The 20,818-nt window shown below is 39.5% G+C and overlaps 1 protein-coding gene across 1 annotated transcript in view; it reads left to right on the top strand.

The window, feature by feature from the left end:
• Positions 1-90: 90 nt before the first annotated feature.
• The window catches only part of dnai1.2 (dynein, axonemal, intermediate chain 1, paralog 2), a gene marked incomplete at both ends in the record, with an annotated part of 29,602 nt that continues 8,874 nt past the window's right edge, over positions 91-20,818 (top strand). Inside the window, 18 exons of the mRNA XM_083887727.1 lie at positions 91-135; positions 981-1,088; positions 1,191-1,271; positions 1,453-1,576; positions 2,330-2,379; positions 3,589-3,744; positions 3,864-3,923; positions 4,040-4,093; positions 5,449-5,502; positions 5,604-5,688; positions 5,774-5,891; positions 5,972-6,015; positions 6,790-7,037; positions 8,072-8,161; positions 8,401-8,488; positions 8,661-8,740; positions 14,342-14,490; positions 18,614-18,713. Coding sequence (XP_083743853.1) covers positions 91-135; positions 981-1,088; positions 1,191-1,271; positions 1,453-1,576; positions 2,330-2,379; positions 3,589-3,744; positions 3,864-3,923; positions 4,040-4,093; positions 5,449-5,502; positions 5,604-5,688; positions 5,774-5,891; positions 5,972-6,015; positions 6,790-7,037; positions 8,072-8,161; positions 8,401-8,488; positions 8,661-8,740; positions 14,342-14,490; positions 18,614-18,713 — 1,734 coding nt within the window. The remainder of the gene's footprint in view (positions 136-980; positions 1,089-1,190; positions 1,272-1,452; positions 1,577-2,329; positions 2,380-3,588; positions 3,745-3,863; positions 3,924-4,039; positions 4,094-5,448; positions 5,503-5,603; positions 5,689-5,773; positions 5,892-5,971; positions 6,016-6,789; positions 7,038-8,071; positions 8,162-8,400; positions 8,489-8,660; positions 8,741-14,341; positions 14,491-18,613; positions 18,714-20,818) is intronic.

Consider the following 20,818-nt stretch of genomic DNA (forward strand, 5'->3'; position numbering starts at 1 on the left):
GGAGCCAGTCTAACCATTTAAAACTTTGTTTTAAACTTGGATTCTTCACCACACAGCTGTTGGACTTTAAACCAGACACTTGTAGACGCGATGTCTTTGCACAACAACAACGCTGCTGCAGCCCACATGAGAAAGGTAAGAGGACGTTTGTAGGGTTTGTCTTAGCTAAACTGGCAATAGCTACAGCACTATTTAGTGGTGACTGCATAAAATCATACATTACAGTATAAAAAATATATAGTCATTGAACAAAGACATTAAGTTATTACATATAAAACCTATATAGTGTATAGTTATTACACGCAAGAAGACATTTAGTTACTATATTTAAGTCCATACAGTATAGTCAATTACAAATAAAGGCCTTTAGTTATGTAAAACCATAATTGTATAGTCATTTGACAAAAACATATTGTCATTGCACATTAACATACTGTGCAGTCATTACATATAACACATATTAATTACACACAGTGTAAAACATATTCAGAAAATATAGTCACAATATGTCACAGAAAAGTATGATCGTTACATAGAACCACATAGAGTCACAACACATAAAAACAGAAAAGACGCCGATCATACAAACACAAAGCAAACAGTGAAATAAAGCACATTCCCACCACCTCAGGTCTGTTTGAAGTGAATTTGAATGAAGTGAACGTATTTAAATGTGTCTAGTTTTGCATCTTTTTGCTTCTTGTTCCAGCTTTTGTGGTGCATAGGGCCAGAGTACTGATTGGTTATTTTAAGTCTCCTTCTCAAAGTTTGACAGACACAAACTGGGCCTTTATTTAAAGCCAATTTCCAGTGTCAGTGTTGGTTCTTAATGCCTTGGTTCACATTGTGTCATTTGAAATTGCTCTATAGCCAAGAGAGACAAGAGAGAGACCATTTAACATGCTAAATGTTCGTTTTGTTTACTCGTGATCCATTTTCCACATTTTACCATAAAGTTGGTGACTTTTATTTTCATACAGATGTCAACCATTCAGAAGATATCAGGCACGAAGCCTGGCGACGGATTGATTGAGTCTCACGGGAAAGGACTCATTAAGCCCGCTGGTCAAGTGGAGCTGTCTGAGACTGTGAGAGAACAACAGGGATCTGTGTGGAACGATCTGGTCCACGATTTGCTGTTGTTTTGTGATCATTACCTTTTGTTAAATAAGTGTGCCATCTATCACTAGGCACTGCAAGAGGAAATCACGAGGATCCTTACAACAAACAACCCACATGCTCCCCAAAATATTGTACGCTACAGCTTCAAGGTAAGGAAGTTGGTGAACCCTCATCCAGCTCTGTGACTATTAAAAGTACATTTCACCAGTGTGGGATCAGTAAAGTCTAATCTCTTAATGTCACATCAGTGTCAGTTAGAGAGGCAACTGCCTCCGTATCAAATATTTACATTTTCAAGATGACAGTAAACGTGTTTCTTGTGTTCCTCAGGAGCGTTCCTACAAGACCTGCGTTGTAGATCAGATGGCTGTTCTCTTTGAGATGGAAGGCAGTCTCGTGCATGAAGATTCCGATGAGGGTCGTAGACTGAGGGCCAGAGGGTGTCTCTTTGAAGGTAAGAACATGCTGTGTCTGTAGATCACCTAAGAACACTATTGTCGGACATTTAAAGGGACACTGTGTAGTATTTATGGGTTTATATGACCCAAAATCCACTTTTTTATACATATTATGTGCTCCTGCATTGTCTAGTCGCTGTATAATAGTTTTTGTTTCATTTTCGTAGTGTTTCAAAAAGTCATGTAAAATAACATGGTCGCGGGCCGCGGTTGCATAGCCACTGTTAGCAGCGAGACGCCATGTTTCTACCGGAGCCTGTAAGGACAAACGCGAGAGAACAAATCAAGCGTCTCTTTACTTGTAGCTGAAGTCCCGCCTCCTCTCTCTCCGCTTCGTCTGCTACGGCCGTGGTAGCTCCGCCCTCTCCCTCGCCTCACGAACCTCATCTGCTGACACGGAGAAAGACGACGAGGACGACATTTGACCGGCTGAGGATACCGTAGCGCTCAGGGAAGGGAGGGGGTGAGCAGAGGAGCAGTTCTTTGTTGTAAATGTCAGCCTCTCCTCTAGATGGCACTATATACTACTTACTTCACCTTTAATGCATCTTTTTAAATTCAAGTGTAGTCCATGCTTGCATCCACAAGGTGTCGCTTTCAGCATCCATCCATATTCTAGCGCTTTTATCCTCCACATGAGGGTCAGGGGGGAGCTGCGTTTTTCAGCATGTCAGAAAATTAAAGAAATGTGAGAAGTCTTTTTTTTTTTGCCTTTCTGAACAGTCAAATTATGATTTAACATTTTTCAGAGGCAGTCGACACAGAGACAGAACCAGATGAAGAAAAACCAGAAACTCCGGTAAATAGAAAGCTGTTTGTTGCTGCACTTAATGCCGCAATTCATAACTTTTGGTGATTTCTGTTGTTGTTGATGATGTTATTGTTCATATTTGTTGGTCTACTTGAACAGAAATGATGTACAATTAAATGTATACTGAGTCCGTCATCTTAAACTCTGTGGAGCAATACTATCAGGCCTGACTGAGGGAGCATTTGTGTGAATACAGCAGCAGAACGTATCTCCTCAAACCTTTGAGCAATATTAGTTTTTTTAAATCAAACCACAGCTTTTGCTTTGGGGTAATATATCAGTTTAACTACTTCTTTATTGCTGAGTGTCCAAATGTCGAGAGTGTGACAGGAGCTACAAAACCAGTGCCATAGGAAAAAAAGTTGCTAAAATAATTGGAGTTATTGGGAAAATTAAATACATCATCCCTCAAAAGACTCTTATAACTATATACAATAGTCTTATATACCCATATTTGACTTACTGTAACATTGTTTGGGGATGCGCTTGCCGTACAACTCTACACCCTCTTATAATTCTCCAAAAGAAATTCACAAGGATAGCAACTGCTTCTGATTTACGCTCACACACGGCTCCTTTATTTCAAAAACTTAAAATACTCAATATCCACGATATCGATAAACTACAAATGAGTATATTCACATTCAACTTTCTTTCCAACAATCTCCCCAATATATTTGATAATTTCCTAAACCCTAATTCACTTGTACATAACTATTATACTAGGCAAAGAAATCAACTCCATATTCCTCTCTTCCGCACATCATTAGCACAGTAAAATATAAATGTGTCACAATATGGAACAGTCTTCAGATAAATATACAAACAATTTCCTCTTTTCTGACCTTTAAAAAAGCCTTGAAAACCCATCTCATAAGTCACCCTAGCCTCTTGTAGTAATCTTATATATATACGTTTTTATTCGACCTTAATTTAGTCTATTAATTAATTGATTATCCTTATTGATTGTTACTACATTTTATGTATTATTTTGCTATATTACTTATCGATTATAAATCATTTTTGATTACTATAGAGGAGGAGGGCCTAGTATAAGCTATAAAGCTTCATCCCTCCTCCTGCACCTGTTTTTATCTATTGTGTATCGCATTAAATATTATGTATTTTTTTTTTCTGTGCAAATAAAACAAAACAAAACAAAACAAACAAAAACCTCCCTTTGTTGTTTTCCCACAGGCTACACCTGCAGAAGACGGAGGAGAGGTGGAAGAAGTTGGAGAAGAGTACAGACCAGATAGCGTTGCCTCCAAAATTGACAGGAAGGAGCCGAAACAGACTAACCAGTTCAACTTTAGTGAGAGGGCCTCCCAGACCCTTAATAACCCACAAAGGGTATGATTGAGGAGTGCAGCCAAGATATCTAAACATTATAATGTAAAATTTTATATATGGCAATAGTCATAGCGTATTATATCTAGAGTTTCAGTGGAGTCATTTCTTTGTTTCTGTAGGACAGAAGCTGCCAGACTGAGCCACCTCCACGCTGCACATTCTCTGCCACTGCCAGTCAGGTAATGTATTATAATGTAATACATATCATTTTTAAACATATTATGTTTAAAAAAAATGATAAAAAATGATATTCATTCATTCTCACCGACTGTAATAACTCCTATGCTCTTTGCAGTGGGAGATCTATGATGCATATGTGGAGGAGCTGCAACAACAAGAAAAGTCTCAGGTAAACTGACCACTCACCAACCTCCCTTCAAGATTTGTATGTAACAAGTCCTTATCCATCACATACATATACAATCCAATCCAACTTTATTCATAAAGCTCTTTAAAAACAACAACAGCTGAAAACAAAGTGCAGTACATCAGAGATAAATACAACAAATAAGATATAAAAGCCTACTAAATAAGTCACGCAATAAAACAATAATATGAAAAGATAAACAAATGTCTCATACTGGGTTGAGTAAAAATGTGTTATTATTTCATGTACAGTATATGTATGTATATGTATATACATACATATACTTATGTACTACATTCAACATTTTATACCGATTATTTATACCTTCTTTAACCTCCAGGGCAAAATGCCAGTCAGTAAGCCAGTTTGATTTGAGTCATTCATATTGTATTATAATTATTCACAGAGAGACAAAGAAAACATGAGTGAGTTGGCTACAGTTCACACAGCAGCTGGGGATCTAATGGCAGATGAGCATCTACTGGCCTGTATCTGGCATCCAGTGTTGCTGTGCTGTGTTACATCATTTTGCATCAATGATTTATTTTCTATTATCCAAATTTCTGGCAGCATGTTGAACTAAGTCAGGGGTCTGCAACCTTAAGGATGAAAAGAGCCATTTTTGTCGTCTCTCCACCCAAATAAAATTCATTTGGAGCCGCAAAAAACCCACAAGATGAAGATAATAACACATTTAAAGATTTTTATACAGACAAACTATATACAATAGTAATAGTCTCTTTCATTTATGACATTTAAGAACTACAACATGTTCAGTTTATACCCAACCTCTAGACCCCGTAGACCTGGTTCTTCCATTGTTTCATTGTTTGTGGCAAATTAAAGAAATTAAAATGAACCCACTTTGAAATAAATGAAGCAAATATTTGGATTGTATGTTGTTTATGCTCGAGAAAACGGTACGTGGATCTCCAAAGATGGACAGGACACATCCAAACATGTACTGAATATTGCATTTTACATCGACGTTGGATGTGATGCACAAGATATTAAAACACTTTTATTTGTCGCCTTGATCTCTAAAGCTACAAGGAGCCACTGCAGAGTGGCTGAAGAGCCACATGTGGCTCTAGAGCCGCAGGTTGCAGACCCCTGAACTAAGTGATTTGGATTATGTAGAATTAAAAGCAATGCATACGTTATTTTAAGTATATTAACGATCTAATGGATCTAAAGTATAAGACAGCTCTTGAATGTCCGGTCAGTTGTATCGCTAAGGGTGGACTTGGATTTTGTAAAATAACATTAATGACAAATATACATTTTACATGGTCTTTATTAGTTTAGTAGAACATCTCTGTATGGTTGGCCGACAGCTAAGTGGAAACAGTCGTGCCGGCTTACTGAAAACCTGGAAGAGACTGTGCAGAGTCAGTCGTCACATCAAAAGTTAAAACTTTTTTTTACACCATACAAGTGGCTAAATTGGTAGTTCATTGGTCACTGTGTTTTGTTTGTGTCTTTGTTGTAGAGCGATGACGCCACCAAACTTAAAAAAGCGGCCAAGATCCTTGAAAGAATGGTCCATCAGAACATATTTGATGACATAGCACAAGGTATGTTCTGTTCAGCTTGTCACGTGACACCAAAGTCCCACATCGTATAATTCGGGATGTCTCACATTTTGTTCTCTCCTCTCAGATTTCAAATACTTTGAGGATCCGTCGGATGAATTCAGGGATCCAGAGGGAACCCTTCTTCCTCTGTGGAAGTTCCACTATGACAAAGCCAAAAGACTGTCTGTCACTGCCCTCTGCTGGTAAGATTGCTGTCTATGCTCTTCCTGTCATTGTGTATCAACTCTACTGGATAACTTTTTAAAGTATTTGTCTTTAATAGGAATAACAAATATCAGGACCTGTTTGCTGTGGGTATGGGCTCATGTAAGTAGCATCAGAATCAGAACCTCTTTATTGTCATTGCACACAGTACAACCACATTATTTAGGTCAATGAGTTGTTATGTAACTATTTCATATAAAATATCTAATGTGTTTTTCTTGATTCTCAGAAAAATTAAGTTGAGGGGCGAGTTTAAGGGCTGTATCGCCCTCAATATTGAGATTTTCCGAGACCACCCTTGGGAGCAAGGGCTACCCAGAATGCATTGCGTGTTTTGATATAACAAAGATGGTGCCCGAAAGCAGCATATTATAGATTACTGAGGTCATTGTTGCGTAACATTTATTTTTATTTTACGATCTTTTGTCAATAGCCGGCCGGTGCGGACAATCAGAGAGTATCATCTTATAACTAACTGACAACCTAATAACTTGACTGAAATAAAATAATAAATAAATAATCGTGACGTAAATGTGTTCTTCTTCTCCTTCTTTTTTGGAGTTGACAGACTGAACGCAGCTTTCACGTTATTCTGCCCCCTACAGTCTGAAGACGTATCTGCATTTAAGGGCTGTCCCATTTCTAAGTGACAAAATAACCCTCAACACTTGGTTTTGAGGGACAGTTAAGATAAGGGTTGAGCTTGAGGGTTAAGATAGGAATTGGTATTGGCCCAATAAGTCATTATTTTGAGGTAGTAAGTCATCATCTTGAAATAGAAAATATTGTTTGAATTAGTAAGGCATTATTTAAACTTTCATTCTTTGGCAGACATTGTTTACATTTTAAACGTCCCTGTGTCCCTCTCCTGACCAGATGACTTCAGTAAACAGGGCCACGGCATGCTTCTCGTTTACACATTGAAGAACTCGTGGTTTCCCGAGCACATCTACCCCACCACGTCGGGCGCCATGTGCCTCGACATCCACAAGCAGCGTTCCTACCTGGTGGCAGTGGGGTTCCACAGCGGCTGCGTGGCCGTCTACAACTTGAAGCAAGAGGGAACGGAGCCCGTGTTCAAAAGCACAGCTAAAACTGGGCAACACACTGATCCTGTCTGGCAGGTGAAAAAACAGACAAACACCGCACAGGTTGATTGTCCAGGTTCAGTCATGCCACCGTTACACAAATACTTTTTCTCCAATCACTCAGTCACCTGAAAGTTAAACTCTAACATTTTTTAATGCATCCATCCATCTTCTACCCCTTTATCCTACACAGAATGGTTGCGGGGGGTGCTGTGCCAATCTCAGTTTACATAGGGCAATAGTTCACCAGTCCATCACATGGCAACAACCATTCAATTTCTCACATTCATATTGCATATTTGGTAACGCTTTCTTTTACAGTCCCCTAATTACCAGGTATTTACCTGGTAAATTCATGGTAACACCAAAGTGTTACTAGGTAATTACCAATGGTAATAAGAAAGTAAATACAGTGAAACTGTTGCCAAAATACTGGGCATTTACCTGGTAACTATATAGTTAATTATAGCGTGTTATTACTGCTGTTAATAAGAAGGTATGTACAGCTAAACTATGGCAAAACTATGGTAAATGTAAGTGTATTATTGGGTTATAAACTGGTAATAAGCAGGTACCTACAGTCCCCTAATTACTAGCTATTTACCCAAGGGTTAATCTAACAAACCTAACCCTAAAAATGTGTGTAATTACATGGAAACAAGCTTGGCTTTCTTTTACAGTACAGTTTTACTTTACTTACCGAGTACATTACCGTGCATTACCCAGTATTTTGGCAACGGTTTCACTGTATTTACTGATCTTATTACCCTTGGTAATTACCTAGCAACACTTTAGTGTTACCATGAATTTACCAGCTAAATACCAGGTAATTAGGGGACTGTAAAAGAAAGCGTTACCGCATAGGGTATAATTATATATTGATGTTCTCATGTTTTGAAGCACTCAATTTGTCATGATATGATATCAAGGCTTTTTTTTCTTCACTCATACAGTGTGTACGAGATATTGCAGAACATCAGCAATATATATGAGAAATTGCATTCCATTGTACAGTTTGGTGCAATTATAATAAAGCTTTCAATTAGATTCCGTTGGTTTATTTCATTCAGGTACGCTGGCAGAAGGATGACATGGACAACAACCACAATTTCTATTCGGTGTCAGCTGATGGCCGAGTTGTGTCTTGGACGCTTGTTAAGGTTAGTGAGGAAATTATTTATTTACGGATATCTTTCCTCACACTGTCACAAGTGAGTCTTATTCTGGCAGGTTCAGCATGTAATGCGACCGTCAAGCTGCTTGAAAATAAAATGCTAATCAAATATTTGGTGTGTGAACTCCGGACGTACATTTGCTCAAATTCACGCATGTTCATTGTTGTTATTGCCTCTGTATACAGTATATTGACATCTGCATCACTGTGTAAACACATTTGCAGAATGAGCTGGTCTTTACCGACATTATCAGGTTGTCAATGAACGGTGATATATCCGAGGGGCTAGAACATGCACAGCAGTCCAGCATCGGTAAGACTTAATTCACTCAGCATGTCATTATTGTACATCTATGTACCGTATGTGGCTATACAATTTAGCTACTTGTATAAATACAAATGTATTCTATATCTGATATCACTCTTAAATGTTCCACTACATCAAACAAGGTGTAATAAAAGTGTTTCATGTCTCTTGTCCACAGCTTGTGGAACAGCATTTGATTTCCACCAACACATTGACTATCTCTTCCTAGTTGGCACTGAGGATGGAAAAATACAAAAGGTATGACCGAGTTCACGATGCCCACTTGATGTAGATATTAAATCGATGTTGTTGTTGACGTCAGTTACTTTGGCTGTCTGATGCACAGCAGAGAACAGAATCACAACAGAACTTAGTGATAGTAACATAGAATGTTATATATACTGTATGATATAAACACATCTATGATGCAAGATTCATTACATGGCAATCACCTATAGTAAGTCATCAGTTTGATCAACAACGTAATCAATAGCAAAGCTTACAAGTTAAAAAAAATTATTGCCAAGCAATAAAGTACACATAGACAATACAGTGACCGTTATAGTGTAATACTCATCCATGCCAGTGGGTGGCAGTAGGGAGCGTAGGAGTCGATCACTTATTAAGACAACAGCATTTCAGCTTTGTATACATCAGAACAGGCCCAGGTTTCACATTGAGGTGAATGCATTTAAAAAAAAAAAAAAACTAAACTGTGTTTACATGTACTGTATAAGGTGTCATTTTGTAACATTTTGGTGTGTGATGTTGCTTTGGGATTTTTCTGAATCTAAAAATGTGATTTGCCCCAAAAAGGGTTGAAAAACATTATAGCATTAGAGCAGTGTTTCCCAATCCTGGTCCTCGGGGAACCCTGATCCCGCATGCTTTAGATCAGGGGTCTCAAACGTAAATTATCTGCGGGCCACTGAGTGTCCTGCCTCGTCAGGAAGATCAGATGAAGTGGAAAAAATGTCCAACTTTTTGTGAAAACAATAACTCATTACATAGCAATAATGACATATAATTGAATGATTTTTTTTTTGAAAAAAAAATAAAAAATCGAAAAAGTTTTCCAGCCCTTTTTGCTCTGGTGCTCCACCTGCAGACATGTTATGGTACTGCAACCAGTAGTTCTTTATAGATGTCATTCATGAAGTAGATATTTGTAATTGTGTTGATGTATAAAGTGGAAATGCTTGTCCTCACTTTGTCAGCAACCCAGTCCTCAGTATGTAGCAAGTACAAGAATGTGTGTGTGTGTGTGTGTGTGTGTGTGTGTGTGTGTGTGTGTGTGTGTGTGTGTGTGTGTGTGTGTGTGTTCTTGTACTTGCGCCATACTGAGGACCAGTGAGGGTTTTTAACCAACAAAGTGAGGACATTTTTACGGAGTGAGGACATTTTGGCCGGTCCTCACTTTGTTTTCAGTGAAATCACTTCCTTAGGTTGCTATAACATGCTATACTCTGTTTGTCAAAAAAAAAAAAAATCAAATTTTGGACGACATAGTATAGTATAAGTTTTTTTGTCAAATTTTGGACCAAACATTTTGCGTAATTTTTTTTCAGATTTTGGACCAAACATTTTGGGTCCAATTTTTTTTCTTCAAATTTTGGAACAAACATTTTGGGTCCAATTTTTTTTTTTTTAATTTTGGACCAAACATTTTGGGTCCAATTTTTTTTTCAAATTTTGGACCAAACATTTTGGGTCCAATTTTTTTTCTTCAAATTTTGGACCAAAAATTTTGCATCAATTTTTTTTTCAAATTTTTGACCAAACATTTTGGGTCCATTTTTTTCTTCTTCAAATTTTCGACCAAACATTTTGCGTCAAATTTTCGACCAAACATTTTGGGTAATTTCTTTTTTCAAATTTTGGACCAACCATTTTGGGTCCAATTTTTTTTTTCAAATTTTGGACCAAAAATTTTGCATCAATTTTTTTTTCAAATTTTGGGTCAATTTTTTTTTCAAATTTTGGATGACAGTATAGTATGACGTTTTTGTCAAATTTTGGGTCAATTTTTTTTTTCATATTTTGGTCCTCACTTTGTCAGCTCTTTTACCCGGTCCTCAGTATGCAGCAAGTACAAGAATGTGTGTGTGTGTGTGTGTGTGTGTGTGTGTGTGTGTGTGTGTGTGTGTGTGTGTGTGTGTGTGTGCACCCACCCTGTTGGGAGCCCCTTAGGCTTGACATGAATGAGTTTGATGAGTCTCCTTAAGCGGAGGTTTTTGGACGGCCTCCCACCTTCTCTAAGCTTATATCCTTCCTTTACTTTAGTCAGAGGGAGAGACACATACATTTTAATTTGTTTGCAATTACTGTGTGCACTCATTCTAGTGATTTACAGAGATAAAAGCTTTAAAAGAACTCAATGACAAATGCACACGCCACTAAGTTTGGCAGTCCTTTTTCAGATTAAACGCTGTGCTCAGTGAAACTCCATCTATTGTGGCTCTCGTGTGAGCGTCTCATTGTGAGTCCCTGATACGTTTGGGGAAAGGGAGGGCTGAGCAGAAGAATCCTCCATTTGTTGCACTCTGCAGTCTCACCATTGGATGCCCGATGGTGTATAGCGTGTTCACTCATTCCCACTGATTCGGTCGATCAGAGTCCACACCAATAAAGAAACGCGTGCATTTGCAGAGTCATTTGACCAGGAGTGAATGACAACTGAGCTGCAGCACAAAACATAAGGGATAAAAAAAAGTCACAGACCGATGGCAAAATACACCACCGTAAACAAAAGGTTCCATGTATCTGTAACACATACAGTATTACAAAATAATAAGAGCTTCCTTGTTGACTTGCTAATGTCTAATTGCACCATTTGAAGCATGTTGTTGGGCTTTGTAGCAGGTAATGGATGAGATCAAAGACAAGACTGAAGTAGCATTAGAGGAAGGGAACAAACTGACACAATTACTTTACCCAGCAGATATATTACCAGACACTTACCCAGCATGTGTGATGATATATGATCTGACATTTCAAGGTTCAGTGACACAGAAACCCCAAGAGCGGACAGATTAAGAATATTTCACTATATATATTCACTATAGCTGCAGGTCAGCTATGAATCTGTTTGTGTTTGGAGACGCAACAGCTTTCCACACGAGGCAGAAGATTTTTTTCCACAAGACTGTCCAGTTAAATTTATCCCTGCAATATAGCTTTGCTGCTGCGTTACTGCTTTTGTCAACCCTTTTGTGTCAGTGGCAAACAAACAGTGGACATTTTAAAAGGTAATTCAAAATGAACCACAATTGCATTTCCCTCTTTGGGTTAAAACTGTCAAGGAATTTATTAAGCCTCCTTTCAGTGCCCAGGCAGAAATGTGTTTATTTTGTCAATAAGATAATTCTTTGTTTGTTATGCTGCTGTGCATTTTTTAACTGGAGCAGAGAAGACAGAACACATATCACCCCCATTTTGGCCTCACTCACGTCTGTCCAGACGATAAAAGTTTGACGGTTCCCTCCAACCAATGCCTCCATTCCTGGAGGGAAAGGATGACGGCCAGAAGCTCCTTATTCCCCACGTCGTAGTTCTTCTCGGCAGGTGAAAGGCAGCGACTGAAGAAGGCACAGGGGTGAAGCTTCTGGTCGTTGGGGTCTCATTGGGAGAGAACCGCCCCTACTCCAGTGTCAGAGGCGTCGACTTTCACAACGAATTGCAGTTCGGGATTGGGATGTGACTGGCTTGGCGGATTGGCGCCGGAGCCGTTGGAAAAAAAGAGTTGTCCTTTCATAAAGAGTGCAACTACAACAGCTGAAAAGTTGGTGGAGGAGATGTTCTCTCGCTTTGGAGCCCCTGCTGAGTTCCATAGCGACCAGGGGCGTAACTTGGAGTCCCGAGTTTTCAGTGAGGTCTGTCAGCGGTTGGGGATGAGCAAGACGAGGACCACCCCGCTCCACCCTCAAAGTGATGGGCTAGTTTAATCTTACGGTTTAATTGTACCCTGGCTACCCAACTTGCCATCCTTACCAGCCAACACCAGCAGACTGGGACCGTCATTTACCCCCGGTCTTTTGGTCTTATCGGACTTCCGTCCAGGAGTCCAGCCAGTGCATGCCTGCTGCTCTCATGTTTGGGAGAGCGATCCCGACACCAGTGGACCTAGTGTTTGGAGCCCCACCTGAGCCTGAGATTCCTGGAGGGAAGGAGATGGACTACTTCTGCAGGTTGAAGGATCACCTGCACGTCGTTCATGACTACACTCGCCAAGTTCAGGGCAACTCTGGAGCACAGCAAAAGAGAGCCTACGACAAACGGTGCCGGGGACGGGCTTTCATACCAGGTATGGGTGTATTGTCCTGTCCGCAAGAAGGGTGTCTCCCCGAAGCTCCAGAGCCACTGGCAAGGGCCTGGTGAAGTTGTAGCCCGGCTGTCTGAGGTGGTGTACCGGGTACGCATGCCTGACAGGGGTCGTGTGGTGTGGTTGCATCAAGACAGGCTTTCACCCTATCGGCCACTTGCCCCGTCTGCTGCTGGAGTGGAGGACGTCAGCAACAGCCCACACCCTGACCGGTGTGACAGTTTCCCTAATACACTTTATGGGAGTCCTAGGCGGCCTGTCCGCCAGCGACAACGCTCTGGGCATTTAAGGGACTTTGTGTTGAGTGATGGGGTTGTCGAGGATGACTGATCCCTCAGGTGGGGGCTATGCGGTGACGGGAGCAGTACCGGTTGCGGACAGTGAGCGCTGATGGCGCAGAGACTCATGGGAGTGGCTTCTTATGTGGTGACACAACTGTTATTGTTGTGATGTGTTGCAGTTTGACGTTTGGTCTGCATGTTCTGAGTGTTGTTGTTATGCCCTGCTGTGTTCTCCCCTGATGGGGCGGGGGATGATGTCCATGATGTCCATTAAATGTTCGTGTCTCTGGTTGTTAATAAAGTTACGGACTTACTCGCTGCCGAGAACACTCGCGAGCGCTGCGTTGAACTAACGATCTGTCTCTCGAGACTTTCTTCCGCTTGAGCTCGCCCACAATAATAATAAACATAGAAATGAGGGTAAATGCAACCTGATTGTACAAGCATTGCGTAAATCTGTATTTCACATTGTGTTAGTGTTATGTAAGCTAATACACTGGGGTTGTTCATGGACATTATAGACACTGGAATATTTTCAATTCAATGCAAAACCATCATTCTCTGTAAAAAACTAGTAAAGCACTCGGAGCCAAGGCAGCTCAGCCTTTTGGAAACATTAAAAAAAAAAGTTGCTAACTAACAAACAAACAGACAAACAAACAAACACCGGCGAAAACATAACCTCCTTGGCGGAGGTAATAAGATATAGCAGTTAAGGTGACATATCTTAACTAAAGCAGGAAGACAGATTTTACAACCTAACCTAAAATAACTTAACCGTGCCAAGCTGTTAGTTGGAGGAACAGGAATAATACGTTTGTCTATCTTTGCTTTTTACTTCAGCCTCATTATATGTTTCTGCAATTTTGCAAAACCATTTGGAAGGTAATTGCAAAATGAGGGTGTTACATCTCCTCGGAGGCTGCAGTTATTTGATATGCACTCCAACTACCAGAACCATGGGACCTTTAATGTGCACCTGAGGAAGCATTCGGAGTGTTAATCTGTTTTGGATGTTTTATAAAGCCCTTAACTTTTCAAAGTACAAGAGAAGTCTAGCATTGGCATTAAAAAAATAACATAGCTGTGTGCAAATTACACCAAATGTTACAGCTTTCTCCATCAAGTGATGAATGTGCTCTGTCTCTGAACACTGTATTAAATATCACATTATTTTATATTATTATAATCTATTTTTATATCACCATGTTTGTATCATTCACTTTGTTTCACTTTGACTGTTCCTCTATTCCACAGTGCTCCAAGACTTATTCAAGCCAGTTCCTGGAGACCTTTGATGCTCACCAAATGGCAGTGCATGCTGTGAAGTGGAACCACTTTCACCCAAAGGTCTTCATCTCCTGCAGTTCAGACTATACTGTGAAAATCTGGGACCATACCATCAAGTAAGTCAACTGTTATAGTGAATAACTGCTTCTACTGTAAGGTTTAAGATGATCATTCTGGGCTCTTATATCACAGGTATACAATTATGGTCATATTTTATGTCAGAATTTAGAATAACATTTAGTTTTATATTTATTCCCATTTGTTTTTCTAATTTCATTCATTAATTTCGAATCAAAATGTCTAAACTCAGTGCCCATGATACATAATGTGCCTACTGTTGCAGAGAGTGGGAAGCTTTTGATGGATGGATGTATTTTGTGCTGGAGCACATCTGCAGTAGAGGATTTACATCTCAGGAGTAAAGATAAAAATACTGTGTCACAGTCTTCCTTTCAAACATTAAAGCGGACCTAGACCGGAAGTTCAAATTAACTAGCTCTGGCAGCATGTTTTTACAATTCTTTCACTGCAAGTGTAGGTTGCCTCGTCTTGTTGCTCACAGAATAACAACTGCAGTTTAATACTGCACATTTTAATGCTGAGTGACTTGGTGTGTTTTAGAGAGTAATAGGCAACATATCATTATTACTCTTACAGTGCTATGCAAAAGTTTGGGCACCCCTGTAAATGATTGTTCAACATCATGGTTTAGGGGAAGGATACAGAAAGCTATCTCAGAGATTTACGCTCTTAGTTTCAACTGTGAGGAACATTGTGAGGAATTGGAAGACCACAGACACAGTTCTAGTTAAGGCCTGAAGTGGCAGACCAAGAAAAATCTCAGATAAACAGAGGAGAAGGATGGTGAGAACAGTCACAGTCAACCCACAGACCAGGTCTAATGACCTACAACATCATCTTGCTGCAGATGGTGTCACTGTGCATCATTCAATTATACAGCGCACTTTACACAAGGAGATGCTGTATGGAAGAGTAATGCAGAAAATGCCTTTTCTCTGCACCCACCACAAAAAGAGTCGCTTGAGGTATGTTAAAGCACATTTGGACAAGCCAGCTTCATTTTGGAATAAGGCGCTGTGGACTTTAAACTAAATTAGAGTTATTTGGGCAAAACAAGTGGCGTTATGCATGGCAGAAAAAGAACACAGCATTTCAAGAAAAACACTTGCTACCAACAGTAAAATTTGGTAGCGGTTCCATCATGATGTGGGGCTGTGTGGCCAGTGCAGGGACTGGGAATCTTGTTAAAGTTGAAGGTCGCATGGATTCCACTCAATATCAGCAGATTCTGGAGAACAATGTCCAGGAATCAGTGACAAAGTTGAAGTTGTGTCAGGGCTGGATCTTTCAACAAGACAATGACTCTAAACTGCTCAAAATCTACTAAGGAATTCATGCAGAGGAACAAATACAACGTTCTGGAATGACCATCTCAGTCCCCACACCTGAATATTATTGAGAAGTTGTGGTGTGATTTAAAGAGGGCTATCCATGCTCGGAAACCATCAAACCTGACTGAACTGGAGATGTTTTGTAAAGAAGAATGGTCCAAAATACCTTCCGCCAGAATCCAGACTCTAATTGGAAGCTATAGGAAGCGTTTCGACTTTAGAGGCTGTTATTTCGGTAAAAGGAGAATGCACTTGCCTAATTTTGTTTAAATAATTGTTGCTCTTTTTTCTGTAAATCATATAATCTATTTAACTTCTCAAATATCACTGTGCTTGTCTCCTTTATGATATATTTAACTGACATTTCTTATTCAAACAACCATTTATTTATAAAGGAAAATCATGAACATTTACTGGGGTGCCCAAACGTTTGCATACCACTGTATCTGTCCAAAGAACAATAGAATATTTTTCTTTATTAAATGTTTAATTTGAATAACGCATAGTGCTGCAGCGTAGGAAATTTGAATGAATAATGATAGTAATCTGAACCAATGAATGAAACCAATTTGCCCATTGTTAGGAAGAGTGAGCCATAACATCCTGTAGATAAAAGCCATATTGTTTCCAGGGGAGAGTCTGAGTGGATCAAACAACTTTTTATCACACTCAAAAATTGAAACTGATTTTTTTTTTGTTTTGTGCCTCACAATTGTCAATGTGAGGCACAAATATCCTGTAAAACTGTCAGATGATACAAAGGCTTTGTAATAATCAGAGTATTCATCAAGTCTATAAATCACTCCAGAGTTTGACTTGACAAATCGGCGGTGTCATTCTGCCATTATAAAAACTAGATTTATGTCATGTGTTTTATTTCAGATATATATTATATCTGCAGTGTTTGTTATTCACTAAACTGTCACATCAGCAACGACTTGTCATCTGAAACACATTTTTCACAAACGTAAAGGGAGGAAGCTGCCTGTAACAGGAAGAGTTGTGATGAGTGTGGCTTATAGCACTTAATGGTTTGTTCGGTGAGCTTTGTGTCTGTTTGGAGCTGAAAATACTCCATAAATAATTGAAGGCTTTTTTTTTTTTTACGTGTGAGTATTTAAGGAATGTTGTTACTCTCACAAAGACTACTGGCAATTTGAGGGTAAGAGCATACTGTGAAAAACATGAGCTGTACAAAAATAGTTCCAAATAAATAAATAAATAAAAGCAGTCCTTCCCATTACATTCTTGTAAATATATCTGCGAAGAAACTTGGTTAACCATGTGCTTGTATGTTAATGTTGATATATTCAACTATACCTGTGTGAATGAGGGTCGTTAGGGTCACCAGGGGTCACCAAGTTGAGTGAAAAGCTGCTGGAAACTGCTGTTAACCCTGAAATGAGGGAAACTTTAGTTAAGATATGTCACCTTAACTGCTATCTCTTATTACCTCCGCCAAGGAGGTTATGTTTTTCGCCAGAGTTTGTCTGTTTGTCTGTTTGTTTGTTAGTTAGCAACATAACTCGAAAAGTCACAGACTTTGGATTTGGATGACATTTTCAGGAAATGTCCACAACGGGACCAGTTTTTCCTTTTCACAAAGGGAGGTAAGTCAAACCAGAGAAAGAGGGGTAACTCTAGCCTGTTTCACAGAGAGAGGTAACTTAAGCTTTACGTTTACGTTTATACAACGTCGGAGATGCAGAGCACTTGAACATGATATAAAGAATGAGAAGTCATTTATTTTGCATAGCCACTGTTAGCAGCGAGACGCCATGTTTCTACCGGAGCCTGTAAGGACAAACGCGAGAGAACAAATCAAGCGTCTCTTTACTTGTAGCAGAAGTCCCGCCTCCTCTCTCTCCGCTTCGTCTGCTACGGCCGCGGTAGCTCCGCCCTCTCCCTCACCTCACGAACCTCAACTACTGACACGGAGAAAGACGACGAGGACGACATTTGACCAGCTGCGGATACCGTAGCGCTCAGGGAAGGGAGGGGGTGAGCAGAGGAGCAGTTCTTTGTTGTAAATTTCAGCCTCTCCTCTAGATGGCACTATAAACTACTTATTTCACCTTTAAACTGCTGCCAAGTGTGCTTCTCCCCCGCCGGATTACACCTAAATCAAATACATGAATAGTCTACAACTCAAGCAGTTTCCCGCTGTAATATTATTGTGATTGCAAAGGACGACATTTAAACTTACGCATGGACACGAGCAGCAATGTTCTCCCTCTCTTTTGCTGCTGTGTTACACTTCCTTCTAAAAACATGCTCAAACTCACCATGTGAGCGCATTAATATTTTCCAATTCCAGTTTGTGAAGAACGTCACCCTCCGCTTCCCCGTTGCCATGGTGACTCGTCAAAACGGGGCTCCATTGATGCTGTCTTTTTATACTTGTGGTGCACGCGCTTAACTTCGAGGTGAAACTACTCTCTAAGTTGATCAAACTAACTCAAATCAGCTGTTCTGAAACTGAAAACTCAGAGTTTCCTTTCTCAGAGTCGATCAACTCAGAGTTCAGGGGTTAGACTCAGAGTTTGTTGAACCTGCTTTGTGACGCTGAGATACATCCTGATGTTGTGTTGTGTTGTGTAGAGCTGTGATGTGTTTGATATCCACACGTTTTTTTCTCTGCCAAATTCAGCCACATAGATTTTTGGACAGTGGACAGTTGGTGGTTGCTCATATAAAGTTAAATGGTTATTGTTAGTGTTTTGTACCTTTCTAGTATTGATGGCCATTCTCTGAGTGGGTGTGTTTTTTTCAGTTTAAGTTAATGTAAACATCTGACGTCACGGACGTGTGTCTGTGTATTTTTCAGCACTCCGATGTTCACCTTTGACCTGAACGCTGCTGTGGCAGATGTCTCCTGGTCTCCATATTCCTCCACTGTGTTTGCTGCTGTCACAACAGACGGTAGAGTAAGTGTTTTTTTTCGTGTGTTCGATTTTGGGTGAAATGGCTTCAGGAGAAGAGCAGTAATTTCACTCTCTTTGCTCATGACGGCCTTCAGAACACCGAGTGCATGATCGCGGTGGTCAAAGTTCAAGGTAGTTGTGGTCTCACGTTTCCTTTGTTATCTTAAGTTATCAAAATTGGCACAAATTTTTTTTTGAGCTCATGGATTCAACGATTCAGATTTGGGTTGTACAAAAGTCAACATCACCGTCACCTCACACATGATGTATTTGGCCTCTTGAACACTTGTGTACACTTGTATCTGGGAGAAAAATAGTAGAGATCAGTGGTTCTCAAAGTTTTTACACCTGAGAAAATATTGAGCTCTTGAAGTAACACCATTATTGCCAGCGTTAAAATACAGTGGTGTAAATTACATCAGACCATTATTAGTAACATAAAAAGTGATAAAAAATTAAAAACTAAAGAAAATAAACTTATGATTGAATGTATGATGTCTATAGCAGGGGTCTCATATGACCTCAAATGACCTGCGGGCCAATGAGAATCTAGTCTGGGAACAAGGGGACCAGTCAAGTGAAAAAGGCAATATGAACTCAAACTTGTATCACAGTATTCCATCATATTGCAACAAATATTTCACAGAATTTCAAAATAAAATATTTTTATATGGAACAATGTAAGGTTTAAAATAGAAACACATTTATTATGCAAAATGAATCTGTATAGCAATAGCAAAACCAAACATAATAACTAAAATATTGCACTGTCACTGTTACGATTTCCTAATGGGAAAACGTTTGGAGCTAATGGACTGGACCCCAATGCAGACAGGACACGAGAGTAAAGTGAACCAATTATATTTATTGAACTATATAAATAAATGGTGCAAAAGTGAGAACAGTGAAAGAGTGAATGAATGTCTATGCAGCTGTGCCGGGTGAGGACAGTTGCTTCAATGCGAGAGTCAATGTTTGAGCCAGGAGCAAACTCACTCGGAGTTGGAGTTGCGAGGAAAGGGATTCCCAGGCTGCGGAGGACGACTGGTGAAGACTAGGGATCGACCGATATGGATTTTTTCGTGGCCGATACCGATAATTAATAACCGAGCGAAACTGATAGTCGATATATAGAACCGGTGTTTATTTGCAGTAAAAATGAACATTTTGGTGTCAAAATTTAGAAAAACACACCTGGGATTAGAATGAATACAGTATATTGTTCGTTTGCACTGAAAAAATGGCCTTAACTTTTTGTAAAATAACATGAACACATAATTAACAAAATAACATGAACACATAATTAACATAATCAAATAATCACTAATGTCTTTGCAGGTATTACACACTGCCCTTCCTGTGGTTGGCTGTGTGAAATACTGCCATACTGTACTTTTCACCTGCTTCTTGGATCCATCCATCTATAATGAGGATTTAGAGAAAGAGTGAGAATTAAAAAAGAAAAATATATATATATATTGATTTATTAGAGCAAAACTGTCTTTTAAACTTCCACTCCACTACATAATATTCTTATGATAGCCTACATGAATAACATTTAATTAATGATGTTTTATCTTCTCTCAGGTAGGCTACATCTGATCCAGCCTGATTAAGAGCAAACCAATAAAGAGGGTTGGCCGGAACCATGGCTCACTACATTCATTTTATAGATTTAATAGTTATTTATGGGAAATTTTACATAAAACAGCATAATGCGTAAATGAGGGTGTCAAATAAAATTTTAAAAAATATTGCCCGCTGGCTTTATATGAGATACTTCTCTGACAGAACATCAGGAATCACAACAGCTTACAATTCACCACCTATTATCCACTTCATTTATACCAGAACAATAATATACAGTAGTTTTAGTCTCAGCTGTCTCAACCCGTATTGTCTTCAATAGGCAATAAGAGTTTGTTCAAACACAATTTCTTCCAGCCCTGCCAGTGGTTATTGATTCCATTCTGAAGTCATTTCACCGGATGCCATGCCCGTTGCTTATGTCCACATATTTTTCTTATTATGGCTGCAGACTTGTGTCCATCTGTTTGTCTTCACACCCTTCTGGGCCATTGCTACAGAATCCCAGTGTGTTGTGTCTA

Source organism: Microchirus variegatus, assembly GCF_963457635.1.
Source record: "Microchirus variegatus genome assembly, chromosome: 4".
In the NCBI taxonomy this organism is placed as follows: domain Eukaryota; kingdom Metazoa; phylum Chordata; class Actinopteri; order Pleuronectiformes; family Soleidae; genus Microchirus; species Microchirus variegatus.